We start from the raw sequence: 17,249 nt of genomic DNA, 5'->3' as shown, positions 1-17,249 counted from the left end.
TTAGCTTAAGTTAGAAAGGGGTGAGTGTGGAAAAGAAGAAACAGTTGAGTTATACCTCGAGCTAACACTAAAATGGGTTAGCCATATTTTTATCTGGAAGTTCACTTCATCCCAAGTGGAGATGATAAAAACATCCTTCAAAAACCACTGTAGAACAGAACTACTGTCTGAAGATTTTTTTTTTTTGGATGTTCACAACAGGATACTGAGGCTGCTATGCGTAACTTTTGTTTTGTGAGGTTAAATTGTTCTTTGACCAAGAGTAGTATACAGTGTGATTACTGAGTTCCAATGCAGTCAGAATTTGCATTTGTTATAGTACTCATCTTAAGGCCTTGCTCTTGTCTGTGAAAGGCAGAGGTGCATGCTTCAAAGACAAGGAAGGCATTAACTTTCTGTTGAAGTAGATCAAAGGAATTCAAGCATAAACTCTTTTTCTTCAGTGGGAAAAATCACAAGAGGCTCACACCATTAAAACTTAGTGGCTATTCAAGTTGATCAGTCTTTCTATTAATCGTGACTAAGGGGCTGAAAGCCCTTTTAGTCATGGGGAAAAAACACCCTTTGTGGCTTTTATAGATGCATTTCAGTAACTGAGATGTACAACTGTAGCATACAGCTTGTGCAACAGATTTTCAAAACGCTATTCTATAAACTTGCTAAGGTAACTTTCATATTCAGGCTTTGAGGTCTCAAAGTTCTGTGTAATGAGGAATTTCAACCTTCTCTTGTAGAAGTAGTAAACACCATTTACTTAGTGTCAGTATCTGCATTGTGCAGAATCCCATTCAATTACTTACCAGTAATTGGAATTCAACATGAACTGTTTGCGTATTCACTCTCTGGCTTTTCTATTTTTTCCCCTGCTCCTGGGTTGTATTTTACCTGAATCTGGACCTCAATATAGACAGAGCAGTCAGTCTACCTCTTTTTAGTCCTGTATAGTTCCTCCTACCTTTTAATACATTGTTTCCAAAATGTTTGAAACTGCAAGGGAGGGAACTGCCACAGCTGTCACTGAGCTTATGGACAGTTTTAGCAAAGATGCTGGACTGGCAGCTCCCAGTGAAGAGTACATGCCTCAACCCCAGAAATGTTCAAGGCCAGGTTGGACTGGGCTCTGAGCAACCTGGTCTAGTTGGAGATGTCCTTGCTTCGTGCAGGGGGTTGGACTAGATGACTTTTAAAGGTCCCTTCCAATCCAAACTGTTCTATGAATTCTACAGGTTTCAACTCACTGGGAAGTGCTTACATTAGAGGTGTTTTATCTTAACTGGCCTGTGAGTGACAATTTTTTTTTTACTGAGCAACTTGCTTTGTTTTTCTTGTTGTATGAACAAATGTTTATAATTCTATGTGATTGTGAGCAGCACTGGAAGTGTCTTGTGTACTTTAAGTTGAGAACAACATCCTTTGGCTTTTTGGGGCTGGAGGGGCAGACACTGCAGGTATACTCAGCATTTGGGAATTCTCTTGGAAATAGGGCCTGCAGTCCACTCCTGCTCTAAAACTCAGAATACCTTCGCAGTAGCTCTTGCTGATTCCCCAGAATCCCACGCATTCTGGAGTGTTCAACTTCTTCAGTGGCATGGGATAGATGTAATATATTAATATGCAGATTTTGAGCAAGAACTTTTAAAACACTCAGAGAAATAACTAATCAATATATTACCGAATGTTTTTGTTCTTTAACATCTTTACCACTCTGGAAAAAAAAACCTGTGTGGTTTGACCTTTAAAGTGACATGTAGCAAAAGAATGTCCATTTCTTTTCCTATGCAAACCTTTCCCTTACTGTCTTGGCATATTCCTAGATTTGGAATGACCTCTGTTTCTGCTGATTCATTTTTGCTCTTTATTTTACCAGTTCTTTAAATCGAAAGTGTAGGAAATAGTGAACTGGACCTGTGAGAATATCTTTTAGCCTACTATAGTGTGAAGTACCAGTGAGTCCTGCAGGTCTCTAGAACTAGAGAAGTTGTTTACAACTTTATCAATTAAGTGATAAATTCTGCGCTCCAGGAGTTTCTCAGTGATACAGTAATTTTCATAGTAACTTGCCAGTAGCAACTGAAAATTTGTGAGTTTGTGTACAGATTGACTTTGGGAATCGTGAGCATTGTAGGGTGCTCCAGGGACAATAGTCACTGCAGCTTGTAGCATTCCACAGCTGTCAGTAGTATAGCTGCCTGGATGATGATCTACATATCTCCTGATAGTAGTTTAAAAATCTTAATTTACTCAGCTTTTTATGTACGTATGGGAGTACAGTAGGATAAATACTGCTTTTTAAAAATGCAATTTTAACTTGGTTTTATACTTTCTTTTCCCAGTATGTTGTGGTGAGCAGTAAAAAGATACTGTTCTACAATGATGAAAAGGACAAGGACCAGTCTAATCCATCCATGGTACTAGATATAGAGTAAGTAAAGTTGCTGTTAGTTTTGGATACAAATTGGCAAAAAGCATTGTATGTGAGATAACTGATAACAAATGTAGAAGCTTGGAATTAAAATTCCATGAAAAATTTTGAATTTCCCATACTAGTTGGAAAATACCTGTTTATCTGTATTTCAAGGTGCTGTTAACAGAAGATACTACTTTTTCTTTGTCCTACTATTGCTAAAAGTTAGAGAAAAAGTTAAATATACAGAAGTGTCACTGTCTGTAGTCACTGGTCTGAATTTACAGAGGTGAAGAGCCTGATCTCGTTATGACAGAGAAGGGTCAGAGACGGTAGAATCTATGTATTATGCTATTTCTTTTTATGATTCAGTCTAATGACTAGTTTTTCCAGTTGGTTCAACAGCTGCTTTCTAAAGCAGGGGGTATTATAGCTGTGGGATAGATACGGAACTGGCTTTCTGATTTTAGGTCTCATCCCCTGGCTTCATACCTTTTTGTTCCTGTCCAAGAAAGCATCAGTATTGATCAAGCCCAAAGCATTTTTAACTTTTCCAGATGGTTTCTGTTTAGAGTGATAAAATAAATGAATTGTGATCCCTGTACTTTGGTTATACGTCAGGAAAATTGTGTCAAATATCACTGAGTACAATGTTTGAACAGCTGATCGACATTATGAGACCTTATAGAGTAGTAATTGAAAAAAGGTTTTAAAATTCAGGAATATGTCTATCAGTGACTAACAAATACAGTGGTCTGGAAGGAATCTCAAACTCAGGAAGTGCTTAAGCTGCCAATTGCTCGTAACCAGGAAAAGAGTTATTTTCTCTTTGAGCTGTTTCTTATTCTCTTTTCATAAACATCTGTTACAGCAACTGTTGAAAACAGGATGTTGGGAGAGATGGACTTACAGTCTTGACTCAGTATAAGATTATGTTTGTTCCAATTTTAATAGCATTTTCAACAGCTGGTGCTCCAGATTGCCTTTTGTGATGTTGTAGCATTGCTTGTTTATTAACTGATAACATGATTTATTAAAAGAATTAGTGAGTAGTATTGTACTTTGTATGGTTACTTCCATCCAGGGTTATCAATAAGCTTTTCTATCAATAATCAGTTAGACTTCCCAGTGTTCTGAGGAAGAATTTGAAAGCCTTTTTCACAGGTAAAATTGCCATGATGGATCTTGAACCCATTGTAAGATAATCCTTTTTCCATGCTATGAAATGTTTTGGTCTTACTTGGGTAGACAAGATCTATATGATTTATTAATTCCTAAAATCATATTGCAGCCTTGAAGTATATCATATTGCCTGCATAAATAAGATTTATAAGAAAGCACTTTGATAACTGTTTTAAAAACATACATGGCCTTTTAGCATTTTCTGATTTATGTTTCTTCTAATCTAGTAAGCTGTTTCATGTCCGGCCTGTAACTCAAGGAGATGTATATAGAGCTGAAACTGAAGAAATTCCTAAAATATTCCAGGTAAAAAGAAGTGTTATCATATTTCTACTCAACTCTCTCGAAAAAAGTTTGACAGCTTCTTTGAAAAGTATATAAAAATACGTAGTGCTTTAACAATAACACAGCAGTATTATTTTTCAGATTCTCTATGCTAATGAGGGGGAATGCAGGAAGGACTTGGAGGTAGAATCAGTACAGCCAACAGAGAAGACAAATTTTCTAAATCACAAAGGCCATGAATTTATCCCAACATTATACCACTTTCCAGCCAACTGTGAGGCCTGTGCCAAGCCTCTCTGGCATGTCTTTAAACCCCCTGCTGCCCTAGAATGTCGAAGATGCCATGTGAAGTGCCATAGAGACCACTTGGATAAAAAGGAGGAATTAATTGCACCATGCAAAGGTATACTCATGTTTTTTTTGTGTTCTGTGTTCTTCGCCTGTTTAGCCAGACCTGCTAAACTATTGAAAGCAAACAAAAGCACTCTAGCTTAAAAGTTTTCTACTCTTTAGTTTTAAAATTTTAGATGTGAAAGGTGTTATTAAAATAATAGGCTGTTACACTGCTTATGGACAGACAGCTGTGGCAAGCCTCTGTAGGGAGGTCTTTGGTGGTGTAACAGATGTGGTTCTGCTGAAAGGCCTGAGAACACAAGGGTCCCTAGAGGTTTGTGCTCAAGTACTGGGCAGTTCCTTGGTTCCCAGACCGTTCTCTTATGCGTGGCCCACATTAGGGACAATGCAGTGGCCACATCACCAAGCTGTGCTAAGACCTTGAAGAGTGGTTCTTCAGCCACTTCACAGATTGGAGTAAAGGTTTCCTCTCTGTGCTTCTGCCAAGTGGAGTACTTGGGGTATATACTCTGGAATTCAGCCATAAGGCACCCACACAACTTTCTAGTTTATTAAGACTGCAATTAGTGTAAGTTTTCTCATTTCTTGAATATTAATGTTAGAATCGAGAATCTTAATGCCGAGCGACAAATATTGAAAGAACTATATTCATAATTTCCTCTGGTGTTTGTTGTCTTCCAAAAACACATAAACAATTCCAATACAAGTCTGTATGTAGGTGCCATTGTTCTTTCCAGTGGCCCACCTGGTATGTCATGATTCTTATTTTGATAACAAGTCCTAGTTTTCACAGAATCATCTTCCTCCTTTTACTTATAGTGAGTTATGATGTAACCTCAGCAAGAGATATGTTGTTGTTGGCATCCTGTCAAGATGAACAGAAGAAGTGGGTGACTCATTTAGTGAAGAAGATCCCTAAGACACCACCATCTACTTTTGTTCGTGCTTCTCCTAGAACTATGTCTACAAGATCCTCAGCAAATCAGTCATTCCGAAAAGTTGTTAAAAACACTTCTGGAAAAACAAGGTGAGAAACTACAGAAGTTATGGATCTTTTAAACTAAAATGGAAGTACTTAGAACGGATTAAAGAGCTCTTCTACTGATTAGTAAGATTTTTCAGTTAGTCTTGGACTACCCAAAACTGAAAGAAAAAGTGTTTTGTATTGATACTTAAAAGGAATGGTGGAACGATTTTGATAATGAATGGTCATCCCACCATAAATCAGGGGAAAAAAAACCCAAAACTTATAATGTGAAATTAATTAATACAATTTTAAAAGTGTTTTTAAAATGTGACACTGAAATAATGCTAGTCAACATTGCTTACCGAAAAAGATGTCAAATTAACTGAGAATCTTTTGATGAGGTAGCATTCTTGAACAGTAAAAAAAACAAAAAAACAAAACAAAAAAAACAAAAAAAACCCCCAAAACAACAAAAAAACCAAAGCAACCAACTCCCCCCAAACCAACCAACCAGCCAATGGAGTTGGAAAGAATTATTTTAATATATCATTTACATGCATCTTTAAGCTGTATTAATTGGAATAATCTGAAACAACACTTGGAAGATCATAGTCCTGATTGTATATTTTAGAAATCATCCTCTGTTACTGAGTATACAGATTCTTCCCTCCCCTGTGCTAAACCTTACCTATGTAGAGTTCACTTTGTAAAGACAGTCCATACTTCTTTATTTCACATTTAGATAGAGTTGTAGACTTTATTTTACAAAAGACTGTTTGAATTGTATTGTGAGTATGCTTTCCTTTCCATTTGTCCTTGCAAAGTTCTCTGGTAGATGTAATAACCAGATTTTTTTGAAGTTCTGTTGCAATGTTTGTTTCCAGTTTTTGGGAGGATCTTCAGATGAGCCATACTGCAGTTACTGTAACATGCCTCATGCTAGGGTGTGAAGAGAGAATTTACATGTGCACGCACATGCAATTAAAAAACAAAAAAGGAGAGGGAGGTTAAAAACCTACTATAAGCAAAACAGCTCTGACATTCAGTTGTCTCATAACTGTTAGCTTTTCCATTTTTTTTTTTTCCAGAATAGCCATGTGATTTCTCAGATTTTTCAGTCCAAGATCTTAACCTTTTTCCAGGAGTTTTAGAGCTAGTTGGAGGAGCACAGAAGCTTTTATCCATACTCTTCTATGGGAGCGAATAAATTTTCTTAAATCAATTCATTGATTCTTTTTCACTCTGTCTTAATAGAAATGCTTAGGGGTTGCCTTTAGCAAGAACAAATTTGCAGCTGATCTCTTACAGAATGAACAGATTTACATATTTGAAAGTTTACATTAGCTCTTAAAGGAAGAGCTTAGGGCGATCCGTTATTCAGACAATTTCTGTTATTAATCCTATTGGCCTTTGTTGTGTGAGAGTGTTAGAGAATACAAGTAGTGAATGGGAACTTTTTTAAAAAAAAGAGCTCTCTTTTTAGAGAGCTTTTTAGAGCTCTCCTTTTAAGATCCTAGAGATACAGTGAGCCTAATATTTCACCAGCACCAGAAGGAGAAGAGCTGCACATTCCTGCGCTTTATCTTGTGTCAGCTCATGCTTCACAGGTGACCGCAGCAAACTGATCTATCTTCCAGCAGAGAATTAATCCAGGAATGTTTTTACTAAAGAAAAACCAAAAACCCCGAAGTTCAACAACAGAAAACTCCAACTCTAATACCAAAAAAGAAAAGCATGTGGTTTTCTATTGGGTTAGGAAGTTGCAATGCTTCATGGAAGAGTCCTGAGAGCATCAGATCCGTTTCAAGAACGGAAAGAAGAAGGTGGTGGTCTTGCAGTAGTGAAGTATCAGGTTGGATCAGCTGTTCAGAGTACTGCAGCCTTGCATTTTCTCCACCTGCCCTAGTGTATGGCCTTTGTTAACACCTTGTTCATCACGCAAGGGGATCTTCTAGGTTCTTGAGATGAAATAAAGCATTTAGGTTTCCTGGCAATTGAGAAGTTAATACCTGCATGATATCTTATCTCTTCAACCTGAATTTTTCTAACAGACTCTGATGTGAAACAAACAGTTAACATTGATATCACTCTTCTAGACTGAGGCCAAATCTGTCAGTCTGTTTGATGACGTGATTGATATTTGCCCTTAGAAATCTTGCTTCTTAATGATGTTTAATACTGACATAGCTTCTTAGAATCTATAATTAATTTACAGCAGATTCTGTTTTAACACTGCATATTGTAGGCATTGAGTATGAAGGAAGAAGCATATTGAGCATAAGCAATTTAGAGAGGCACAGTACTTGACCAGCAAGAGTGCTAGGTACGTGCGTGCTGCTGGCCTGTTGTGCTGCATGGAGATGTGTGCAGGAGGCAGGTGGGGAGCCTCCGCACCTTGGTGATGCTTGAGGAGCTGCTTGGGCGGCTTTGTGGCACGCTCTGTCCCCATCAAACAGCTGCTGCTGGGTTCACTGGAATGTAGTGGGGCTTACATGGCACCTGCAGAGCAATGCGAGTGAACAGTGAAAAGATTCAGTTACACTGAGCAAATGAGCATTAGAAAGAGGTCAGATAGGAACTTCTCTTTCAAGCTGTCCTACAGCGGGCATTTTTGTGACTTTGTCAGACAAATTTTGTTAGTTGTGTCTATGAACTAGACAATCACTTCTGTGATGCAGTATGGCCAACCTGTGCCCTGATATCACTACATATTCCATCCTTTGTGTTTAGAAAGAAGAGGCATTAGATTTATTTTAGGAAAAGTAATTTCTGATGTAACAGATGTTTACATTTGGATTATTAAATAAATTTACAGTGGATCTTACATACTGAAAACTTAACTGGTGATTGCACAGTAGCTGAGTTAATCTGACAGCCTGTTCCTACTTAAGGAGGAGGATTTTCTCTCTCTGTCTTCCTTCCCTGCTTTTCTGTTATTGTGTCTTGGGTAAGTGCTTGAAGTGATCCATTTTGGACCCTTCCATGAAGGTCCACAGTTCAGTTTCCTGACTGGCAAAAAAAATGTAGACTTATTTTGCTGAGCTAGTGAGTGGAATCAGACAGCTGAGAAGTGCGGTGATTGCCAAATCTGAGGACAGGTAAGTAGGAGGGTGCTCCCCTGGGATCAGGAAGGTGATAAAGTGGAGGAACAGTGGGCTCTTTTCCTTTCAGGAGGCACTGAGTTGTTAGATCAGCCTCTCTGAACTCAAGACACTGCACCCTGCAGTTCTCATTCTGACCTCTTTACCTCAACGTGGGAGTAAAAGAAGCAGTGATGATTTTTATAGGATATGCATGTTTAGCTTTTACTAAGTATCTGAAAATAGTTCACTTGTCAGACAGTATAACAGAACCTGCTGTCAGTGATGGAGTCTTACCACGTAAGCAGGCATTAACTATTTTGTCGAATGGATACAGACTTTAACACATGCTTCAAGACATTTTAGTACAGATTTCATTTAGGGTCTGATCCACCTTTCTTTGAAGTTGGTAGGCAGCACTTAACTTCATGGAGAGGTGTATCAGACCCATTAAAAGGAGCTTCACGTAGAAGTTAATCTAAAGTTCTAGTCCTCATTATAGTAACTTATCACTAGTAAATATGAATCAGAACTTCATGATGAACTTGTTAGTATTTGTAGTACTGCTGCTAGATCTGAAACTACACTTCACAGTTTATAGTATGCTAATTTATACACATTGTATCAGCACAGTTGAGGTGTTTTGTTTTAATATAATTGGACTTGAGCACCGGATCAAGTTAAAACATGTTTAAAAAAAAAAAAACAAACAACCAAAACTTGTGTGCATCAGATGAGCTTTGGCAACTGCATGTGCGTGCTCTTAGCCCTATAGAGAGCCTTTTCTTGTCCTGCAAGTGAGAGGGGGTCACCTTGCATTTGCCATGAATACACCCATGATTGTTTACTCTTAATCGTTTACTTGTAAAGCTGCAGTAATATTATCATCTGTATGATCTCTGTATTCATTTCATGCTGTTTGAAATTAAGAACAGTTTGTGGAAGATTATGTAGGTATGATCTTGCTATTTTACCATCTCAATTGAAAAAATATTTTGTTAACATAAAATATTTTCTTCACTGAAGCTCTTGGCAAACATGCACTAGTGTTACAAAGCTAATTTTTATATCTGTTATTAATTGCCTGTTTTCTTCTTTGTTCCAGCTAACCACACGTACAGGGCTTAATGGAATCTCATGGGATGCGGTCTGAGAAACAGGGCTTTTTTTAACCACACAGAGCAGTGCAGACAGGCTGTTGTTCCTTTCAACGTAACTATCACAGGCTTCAGGGTTAAGATTGCTATTACTGTCTCCTCCTTGCTTTGGCACAAAAGCACGCTGAGGGTGTTTAATTGCGGGTTTGCCTAAAGGTAGATTAGATTAATTATTACTATGTAATGCAAGTTAAAGCAAATAAAGCTTAGCTAGGTGTATAAAAAAAGGTGCTGCCTTTTTGGATTTATAAAAAAAAAAAAGCCTGTCAATCATGATGAAATGCAGCCAACATTCTTCGCATCAGTGAAAGAAAAGGACTTTTTACCCTGTGAAGGGGATATTTATGTCAAGATGAGCATATGAAATGGAGTAGAGGAGGAAGGTTTCTCAATGAGAAGGACTGCAATTGCTTTCAAGACTCAAAGTTGTGCTCTTGAATACTGCAGAACTAGCTTAAAAATGAAGCCTTATCACTTGAACTTCAGTGCCTTCACTGCAGAGTTCTTAACAGCCTTAATGCTAACCACCCACTATGGAATGGATCAAAGTGTTAAATATTTTGTATTATGCTTTACAAAATACTGATTCAGCAGGTTTGTAAAGGGGGGAAAACAAGTAATTGCCTTTAATCTATGCATTTTTGCCAAGCCATACTGAATTATTTTACTATTAGAGGCATTAGAAACTAACAGTAAAAAGAACCACCAAGTTTGGAAGCATATTTTGGGGTACATTGTTTCTATAACTGTATAATGTATTGCCTTACAATTTTAAGTGATAACATACATTAAGTTAACAAACATTTAAGAAATATATGCACTGTTTGAAATGTAAATTATTCTTAGAACACTTTTACTGAGTTTTACATTGTCCTTGTAGTGCCTTAATTTGAGATAATTGTATTATTGCCATGTCAATAAATGTAGAAATCTAAAACTAAACAAAGGAAACCTCTAAAAACCCATGGCATATCAGCGGTTTTTATTGAATTTTAATTGGTTGAAGTATTGTAGATGCTAGATGCATTTTCTAAATTAAGTACAATCTTTGAATGAGAATTCCTCTTACAAAGAAAGACTGATTCTGTTTCATAAGCCGAGAGAGATGTGTAGGCAATGCAAAAAAAAAAAAAAAAAAGCATATAACACAAAAGCTCTGGGTAATTCAGGAATTTCAGTAAATGCTGTCAGACTCTTGCTTTGTAGCAGGAATACATTCATGGTATGGGCAGTATGGTTTTATTTTATTTTATTTCTTAACCAAATACCTCCTCAGTAATTTATAATGGCTTTGCAGTTGTGTATTAAATAAGAAGCACTGGAAAACTGATTCGTCCTTAGGACGATATGCATGTTTCAAGTGGTATTGAAAGCCGCACTGATGGATATGTAATAATAAACATATCTGTTATTAATATGGTAATGACTCTGTGCTCATTTAATGAGAAATAAAGTAATTTATGGAAAGACTCTTTTGAAAATGGCTGGCATGGTGTTTTATCCTGACAGAAGTACAAGATGCATTTGCAACATAATGCCTAGGGGACTCTGAAACATTATTTTTACTCTTCTATATGAATAAATACAAATATTTTTTTTTTATTCCCTTATTCTCATGGTCTGCTGTAGTAGCCTAATTTAGGTTTATTATACAACCACCACCCTGAGCTTGCCTTGTGATTGCTTTATCCTTCATGATGCAGGTTTTGAGCCGGAGAAACCCACTTATTTGGGTGCAAGGAACCCTGTTCAAAAGACAAAAATCTGTGACTGTGGACTGTTTTTTGGGGGTGTGGTTTGGGGGGTTTTTGGTCTACTTTTTGGAACAACCTCTGCATCCCATTAAACTAGCTGTCCATAAATCTCCCTGGGTAATCTGCCAAGGTCTGTAGAACAATGGAGTAAGGAGGGACAAATTACATGCGAATGATTTTATGTCCTCTGAAGGTCACAGAGCTGGGAGGGAAGTACAGATAAATAGAAGTAGGTGATGTTGTAATTTTGGAAAGTTCCTCTATGTTGAGCTTGCTGTATCACAAATGTCAGCAATTTTCAAAGCTGTGGATGGAGCACAGGCTACCTTCCAGATCACCAGTCACATTGACTGTTGGCTTGCAAAGCAATACAAGGGATAATTACGACCTGCTTTAGTTTCCTGTCACATACCCAGAGGGGAAATAATATAGTAAGATGATTAGACATATCTTAGTGTTCTGGTTTTGTTTGGTGAGGGGGGCCTAAGGTGGCAGCTTCTGTAGGAAACTGCTAAAAGTTGCTCCCCTTTGTTTAGCGGACTCAGCCAGGCCTAGGGCAGAGCTCCTGCTGGCCAAGGCTGAGCCAATTGGTAGCAGAATGTCCCGTGATAACGCCTCTGCAATAACATATTTAAGAAGGGGAAAACAGGAAAAAAAGAAAGAAGAAGATGTGAAGCAGCTGAGCGGGGGCAGAGAGGGGGAGGCATGAGCCTTGTGGGCCTTGCAGGCCTCACCCTCTGGCCTCCTGCCGGGCAGCTGACTGGGCCCAACTCAGCCTGGCCTGGCTGCAAGAAATGGAGAGGAGATGAGAAGTGAATAAGATGTAAAAAGGACCCTGAGAGGTGTCTGCCAGCCTGTTGTGAGGAACGGCTGCAGATGCCAAGGTCAGTGAAGGAGGAGGGGGAGGAGTAATGCAGCTCCTGGCCAAGATTCCCCTGCAGCCTGTGGTGAAGACCATGGTGGAGCAGGTTGTCCCCCTGCAGCCCATGGAGATCCACAGAGGGGCATTGATCCACCTGCAGCCTGTGGAGGACCCCATGCTGGAGCAGGTGGAGGCCTGAAGGAGGCTGTGGCCCATGGAGGGCCCACTGGGGCAGCTGTTCTGGAGGGACTGCACCCCATGGAAGAGATGACCCATGCCGCAGCAGTTTAATGAAGGACTGTGGCCCGTGGGAGGGACCCCACGCTGGAGCAGAGGAGGAATGCGAGGAGTTCTTGCCCTGACGACGAAGTAGCGACGTGAAACAACGTGTGATGAACTGACCGCGACCCCCATTCCCTCCTCCCCCTCTGTGCTGCTCGGGGGGGAAGGTAGTAGAGATAATGTTAAGCTTGGGAAGAGGGAGGGGTGGGGGGGAGTTTATCTTGTTCCCTATCTCATTCTCCTGCTAGTTTTAGAAATAAATTAATAGTTTTCCAGAAGTCGAGTCTGTTTTGCCTGTGACGGTAACTTTAAGGATTTCTCCCCCTCCTTATCTCAAACCTCGAGCCGTTTTTCCTTATACCATCTCCTCCTATTCTCTCGGAGGGTGGGGGAGCAAGAGAGAGACTGCGTAGTCTGGTCCCGATCAGGCTGAACTATGACACTTAGTTAAATACATACTTTATTACAGGACATTTAGAGCCATAGAAAAGTCAGGTCATTCTCCAGACCCAGGTTAGGTTTTGGATTGCTTTTCTGCTTTCCTTTATGTATAACTGGCTTCCTTTAAAGGCTCGAAAAGTCTTGTTTGAATAATTTATTAATAATAATAAAAGTTGTAATAAAAGTTGTATCTTTTAGGTCTGTATTTTATGAATATGAAAAATAGCATTAAAACGGTTTTGAAAAGATAATGACTAGTGGGAAGAGGGAAAGATTGTGGAAAAAAAATGGCTTTGCTTTACAGACTGGCACATACTGTCACTTCCATACCTTTTTAGTGATGCTGAAATTCTGCAATTCTTTTTAAATGCTGATTTTGCTTGGGAAAGCAGCAGCAGACATAATGAAGTGTAAAATAACATTGACTTGTGTGTCTGGGATAAGCTGCAACTAAAATGCTATAATAATAAAGTCTAGACATGCAAATTACAGTTTGTGTGTTCTAGTATACTGATGTTGGCACATGTTTACTGTAAGCAAGGTGTCTATCTACAGGAACAGCTATACTTTGAATAACAAACTCAGCCAAAGGTTTCTACTGTTAGGAAAAATAATCCCTACGATCTCAACTGTGTAAACAGATATTTTTTGGGAAAAAAAATAAGTTGTTATTAAACTTTTAGCAAGCATCAGCTTTACCATACAAAAGTCATCAGTGTGCTCCTGTGTTCACTACAGCTCCATTTTTTCTGGCTCTTAGCTTCTTATTTTGCTTAGCTCCTACCCTTGTCACTAACGGTTTCTCTTACAGGAACATTCTGCCTATGCTCATCTAATGCAGTGCCGGTGTCATCAGGAGATGTGAATGTGTAAGCTATGAAGAGCTAGCATAAATCAACCTGGCTTTGTTCATATCAGCGAAGCTGTAGTTTTACACACTTAGAAATGGAGAAGTCTAGATTCTTACGTGATAGTTTTTTTGTTGATTTGCTTCCACCTTTTTTTCCATTTTTTATTACTGTATTAGGTTGAAAGTCATTAGCATTGCTAGCATGCCAAAATCTGCTCTTTTTCATTCCCTCTTCAAGCCTCTCTATTCCTGCTGAAGGAAACAGGAAAAGAAAATGGCAGGAGTAGCTCATTGTAGCAAAACAGCATGGGTAATAAGAAAAAGATGTGTCCTCTCTGACAAGCGGCACTTAGCAGCAGCCATGGAGGCTGTAGCCAGAAGCAAGTCAGGAATTGTGCAATGAGAGGATGGGCAGCAGGTGCTGAGCTTCCTTCTGAGCTGGTGAACTCTACTGGGAATTTTTTATTACAAACATAAAAAACGCAAACAGAGTCTTGTTCTCTTTCCTTCCCCCAGATGTACATTCATAGCGACCCAGAGTGCACAAAGTTTGAAAACACTGAAATGGAGGATATCGTGTATGTTACTTTAAACACCTCCTGGATTACTACATTTTTCTTTACCTTGCCATTGCATTTTCTGTATCATCCATTATTAGATGTAGTTGCCATGAGATAGGGATCAAACGTAGCAGTGGCTTCCAGGTTGGGTGAGCCTGGGCTATGCCATGTCCTGATCTCTAGGAGCTGCTACTGCACAAGGCATCCACTGTGATCTCTGTCTGGGCCCCGCTCAGCCCTTGCATGGTGCTGGAGAGATCATGCATGCCAGAGTTCTGTTCATGTATCTTGTTTCTGTTCTTCGTTTTCCGGGTGCTCATTTGGAGACAGTCAAGGTTTGCAGTGCAGGGAAATGGAATGCTTACCTTTTTATCAAGAAAAGTAACTTTTCCTTACACGTGTAAGCATTGTAACATTCCAGGACACTGGAACACCAGACCCGAAGCACTTAAAACTAAGATTCTTCTGAGTTTGATATACATGGCAATTATCTGTAGGACAGGTGTTAACAGTGTGATTTGATCCTACCTGTGCTGTGAACACAGGCTCATTAAAATGTTTAAAGCCTGAAGATACACAGAAAGGTTCCCAAGAACATTATGTTCCCCATAGAAAACAAAACATATGTTAATAAATGCACCTGTCAGTATACTGGATGAGGATAACACATATTCCCCTTTAAAGGAACAAGAAATGTAAATGCAGTATTTTAATTCCTGAGATTCTGATTATTTAAAATTAAGACTACCTTCTCTGTTCTATCACAGGCATCACATGTCTCGCAAAGGGGCTTGCCTTGCTTCTTCATGCCTTTTGCTGCATCGCAGCACCTGCTTGTACCCTCTGAGGGTACACCTAGTACTTGTGCTCCTCAGAACTAAGCCACAGGAGATTTGATTGAGTAAAAGCCTTTTGCAAACAGATCCGGACTTGCTCTGACCCAACTTCCAGCACTAATAAATCCTGCCAGGCCTGTTCGCCTGCATGCAGTATTGTGCTAACAGCACAGCCCCAGCTTTTGGATCAGAGCTGGCTTGCACCTGGCCAGCTCAGGACGGGAGGTAGCCATGCTTGGGTGGCCCAGCAAAAGCACACAGAGACACAGCTGGGATGCACTGTTCCACTGTTCCCGTGCCCACACAGTCCGGTCCAGGATTCCCTCAGGGCTTGTCTTCATCTAAGAAAAAAAGACGCATTTAATAATGTTCAGCTAATCTTTTACAATTTTAATGTTGTCAAGGCAATGTGTACTTCATATTCATACACCAGGTTGCCCTCTTTGTCTCTATAGTCCTCATGTCAGTTTGTGTAAGATTCAAGGAAACCAGCATCTATTGACGGAAAAAAGCACAAAGCTGTTATGGCAGGAAGAGGCCTACGTGATCTCGGAGGAAAGAAGAGGGAGGTAGCGCTTCTTCACCTTGCGGAGGTTGGGAAGAGTTTTCCTGCAGATACAAACCCCGACTCCTCTCTGTCAGCAGAGCACCCTCTAGTGCCTTTGCCAAATCCTGGAAATGAACAATCTTTGATGATTTGATCTTCTAAAGTTGAGAAAAGTATTCCGTGCAGCTTGAGACTGTACAGCATTCAATTTTCATTTAGGAGTCATGAATAAAAGGCCTCAATATAGGTTACAGTTGGTATGAGGAACAAATGGCTAGACTGGAGATGTCCTGCGCTTAGACTCACAGGCAGACAGCTGGGATCTGCTGTCACTTGCATAGATAGATGGTCTGCAGGATCTCACCCTAGAACTGGATTAAAACTTTTCTAGAAAGCTTCTTTAAGCAAGTCAAAGTAACAGAAGATCCATCACCCTTGCTGGTAAACTTTAACAACACTTACATTGCCTTAGTAATTGAAAACTCCATCTTAATTCAAGGTCCAGCTTAATTTCAGCATACTACTCGTTGGAGCTTAACTGTGAAATGTAATCCTTGTTCCCCAAAACTTCCTTTTCACATTTAGGAGCCTACACTGGACAATAAAATCAAGTGTTGTTCTGCTCCATGACAAACTGAAAATACTAACATTTTTAAGCCTTCCACTTTCAAGCCCTGGATTCTTTTCATGGTCATTTTGTATTTTCTTCTTTGGCGTCTGGAATTGAAAATCACATTTGGCCAGCAGTATGTTTACCAAGGAAAGATCCTTCTTGCTTTGGGTATCTCCCTTCCATAGCAAAAGCAGGGCCAGAAGCACAAACACCAACAACCAAAGGGTGGCAGAAGCTCTCACAGCTGGCAGAGGAGCTGGTGAACGTGGTAGCGCTGGGTTTCTACAGGTGGTAGCTAGGAGGGGTCTGCGGAAGGGATGATTCTTTCTGACTCTTCCTTTTTATATATTTAAGCACTGATTTCATTTCTTTAATCACAGCCTAGTACCAAAAGCTTCTGTAGAAGCAGTTGAGATTCATGCCTCTTGCTTTTAATATATTTTTTAAGTGTATTTTTATTGCCCCGTGGGCTCCTGGCCATTGCCATCACGCTCATCCTTCAGCGCTCCGTATCTGTAGTCTGCCACCGGCTCTTACAACAACGGCTGGCAGATCAGTCACCCCCTCTCCGCTCAATAAACTTCTTCTCCTGACCATTTTCTCCCTCACTCCACGCTTTCCTACAGCCCAAACGCATCCCACCCACACCAGTCCTTCCTCCTCCCATCTCCGTGCGATCACAGCTCCCGGGCAGACCACCGGAACGCCTCCGAGCCGCCCTCAGCTCCTCAGCACGGGTATCCCCCGCCGCCTGCACCCGCCGCGGCCGACCGGGGCTCCTCCGTCTCGGTCAGAGAGAAGCCCGGTAACTTCGCCGCGCTTTCTCGCCCGCCCCCCTCTCTCCAGAGAAACTGCCGTTGCCCACGGACAGCCCAGGGCCGGAGCAGTTTCTCGTCTCCGGTTTGAAGGGTGGTGCCTCCCTCCTCCAGCCGCTCTGCCTCGCCGCCGCCGCCGCCGCCGCCATTACCGGCCGCGCCGCCGCAACACCTCCCCTCTCCCCCACCACCGGGAGCGCGCGCGGTCGCCGGCAAGGGGCCACCGCCCTTCCGACGCTGCGCGCGCACCCCGCCCCGCT

General features: G+C 40.5%; 1 protein-coding gene across 3 annotated transcripts in view; it reads left to right on the top strand.

Moving 5' to 3' along the window:
• The window catches only part of ROCK1 (Rho associated coiled-coil containing protein kinase 1), a 90,903-nt gene extending 80,002 nt beyond the window's left edge, over positions 1–10,901 (top strand). For 2 of the 3 annotated variants that reach the window (XM_086740697.1, XM_010129313.2), the window contains 5 exons: positions 2,334–2,422; positions 3,814–3,892; positions 4,013–4,274; positions 5,045–5,252; positions 9,378–10,901. In XM_086740697.1, coding sequence (XP_086596823.1) covers positions 2,334–2,422; positions 3,814–3,892; positions 4,013–4,274; positions 5,045–5,252; positions 9,378–9,381 — 642 coding nt within the window. In that variant the 3' untranslated portion in view covers positions 9,382–10,901. Of the gene's footprint in view, positions 1–2,333; positions 2,423–3,813; positions 3,893–4,012; positions 4,275–5,044; positions 5,253–9,377 lie in introns of those variants that run through there. The other variant, XR_015257679.1, reaches the window with a different exon arrangement.
• The last annotated feature ends 6,348 nt before the right edge of the window (positions 10,902–17,249 follow it).

This window comes from Chlamydotis macqueenii, chromosome 2 (genome assembly GCF_036417535.1).
Source record: "Chlamydotis macqueenii isolate bChlMac1 chromosome 2, bChlMac1.mat, whole genome shotgun sequence".
Taxonomy (NCBI): Eukaryota; Metazoa; Chordata; class Aves; order Otidiformes; family Otididae; genus Chlamydotis; species Chlamydotis macqueenii.
This window is presented reverse-complemented; position numbering and strand designations above follow the sequence as displayed.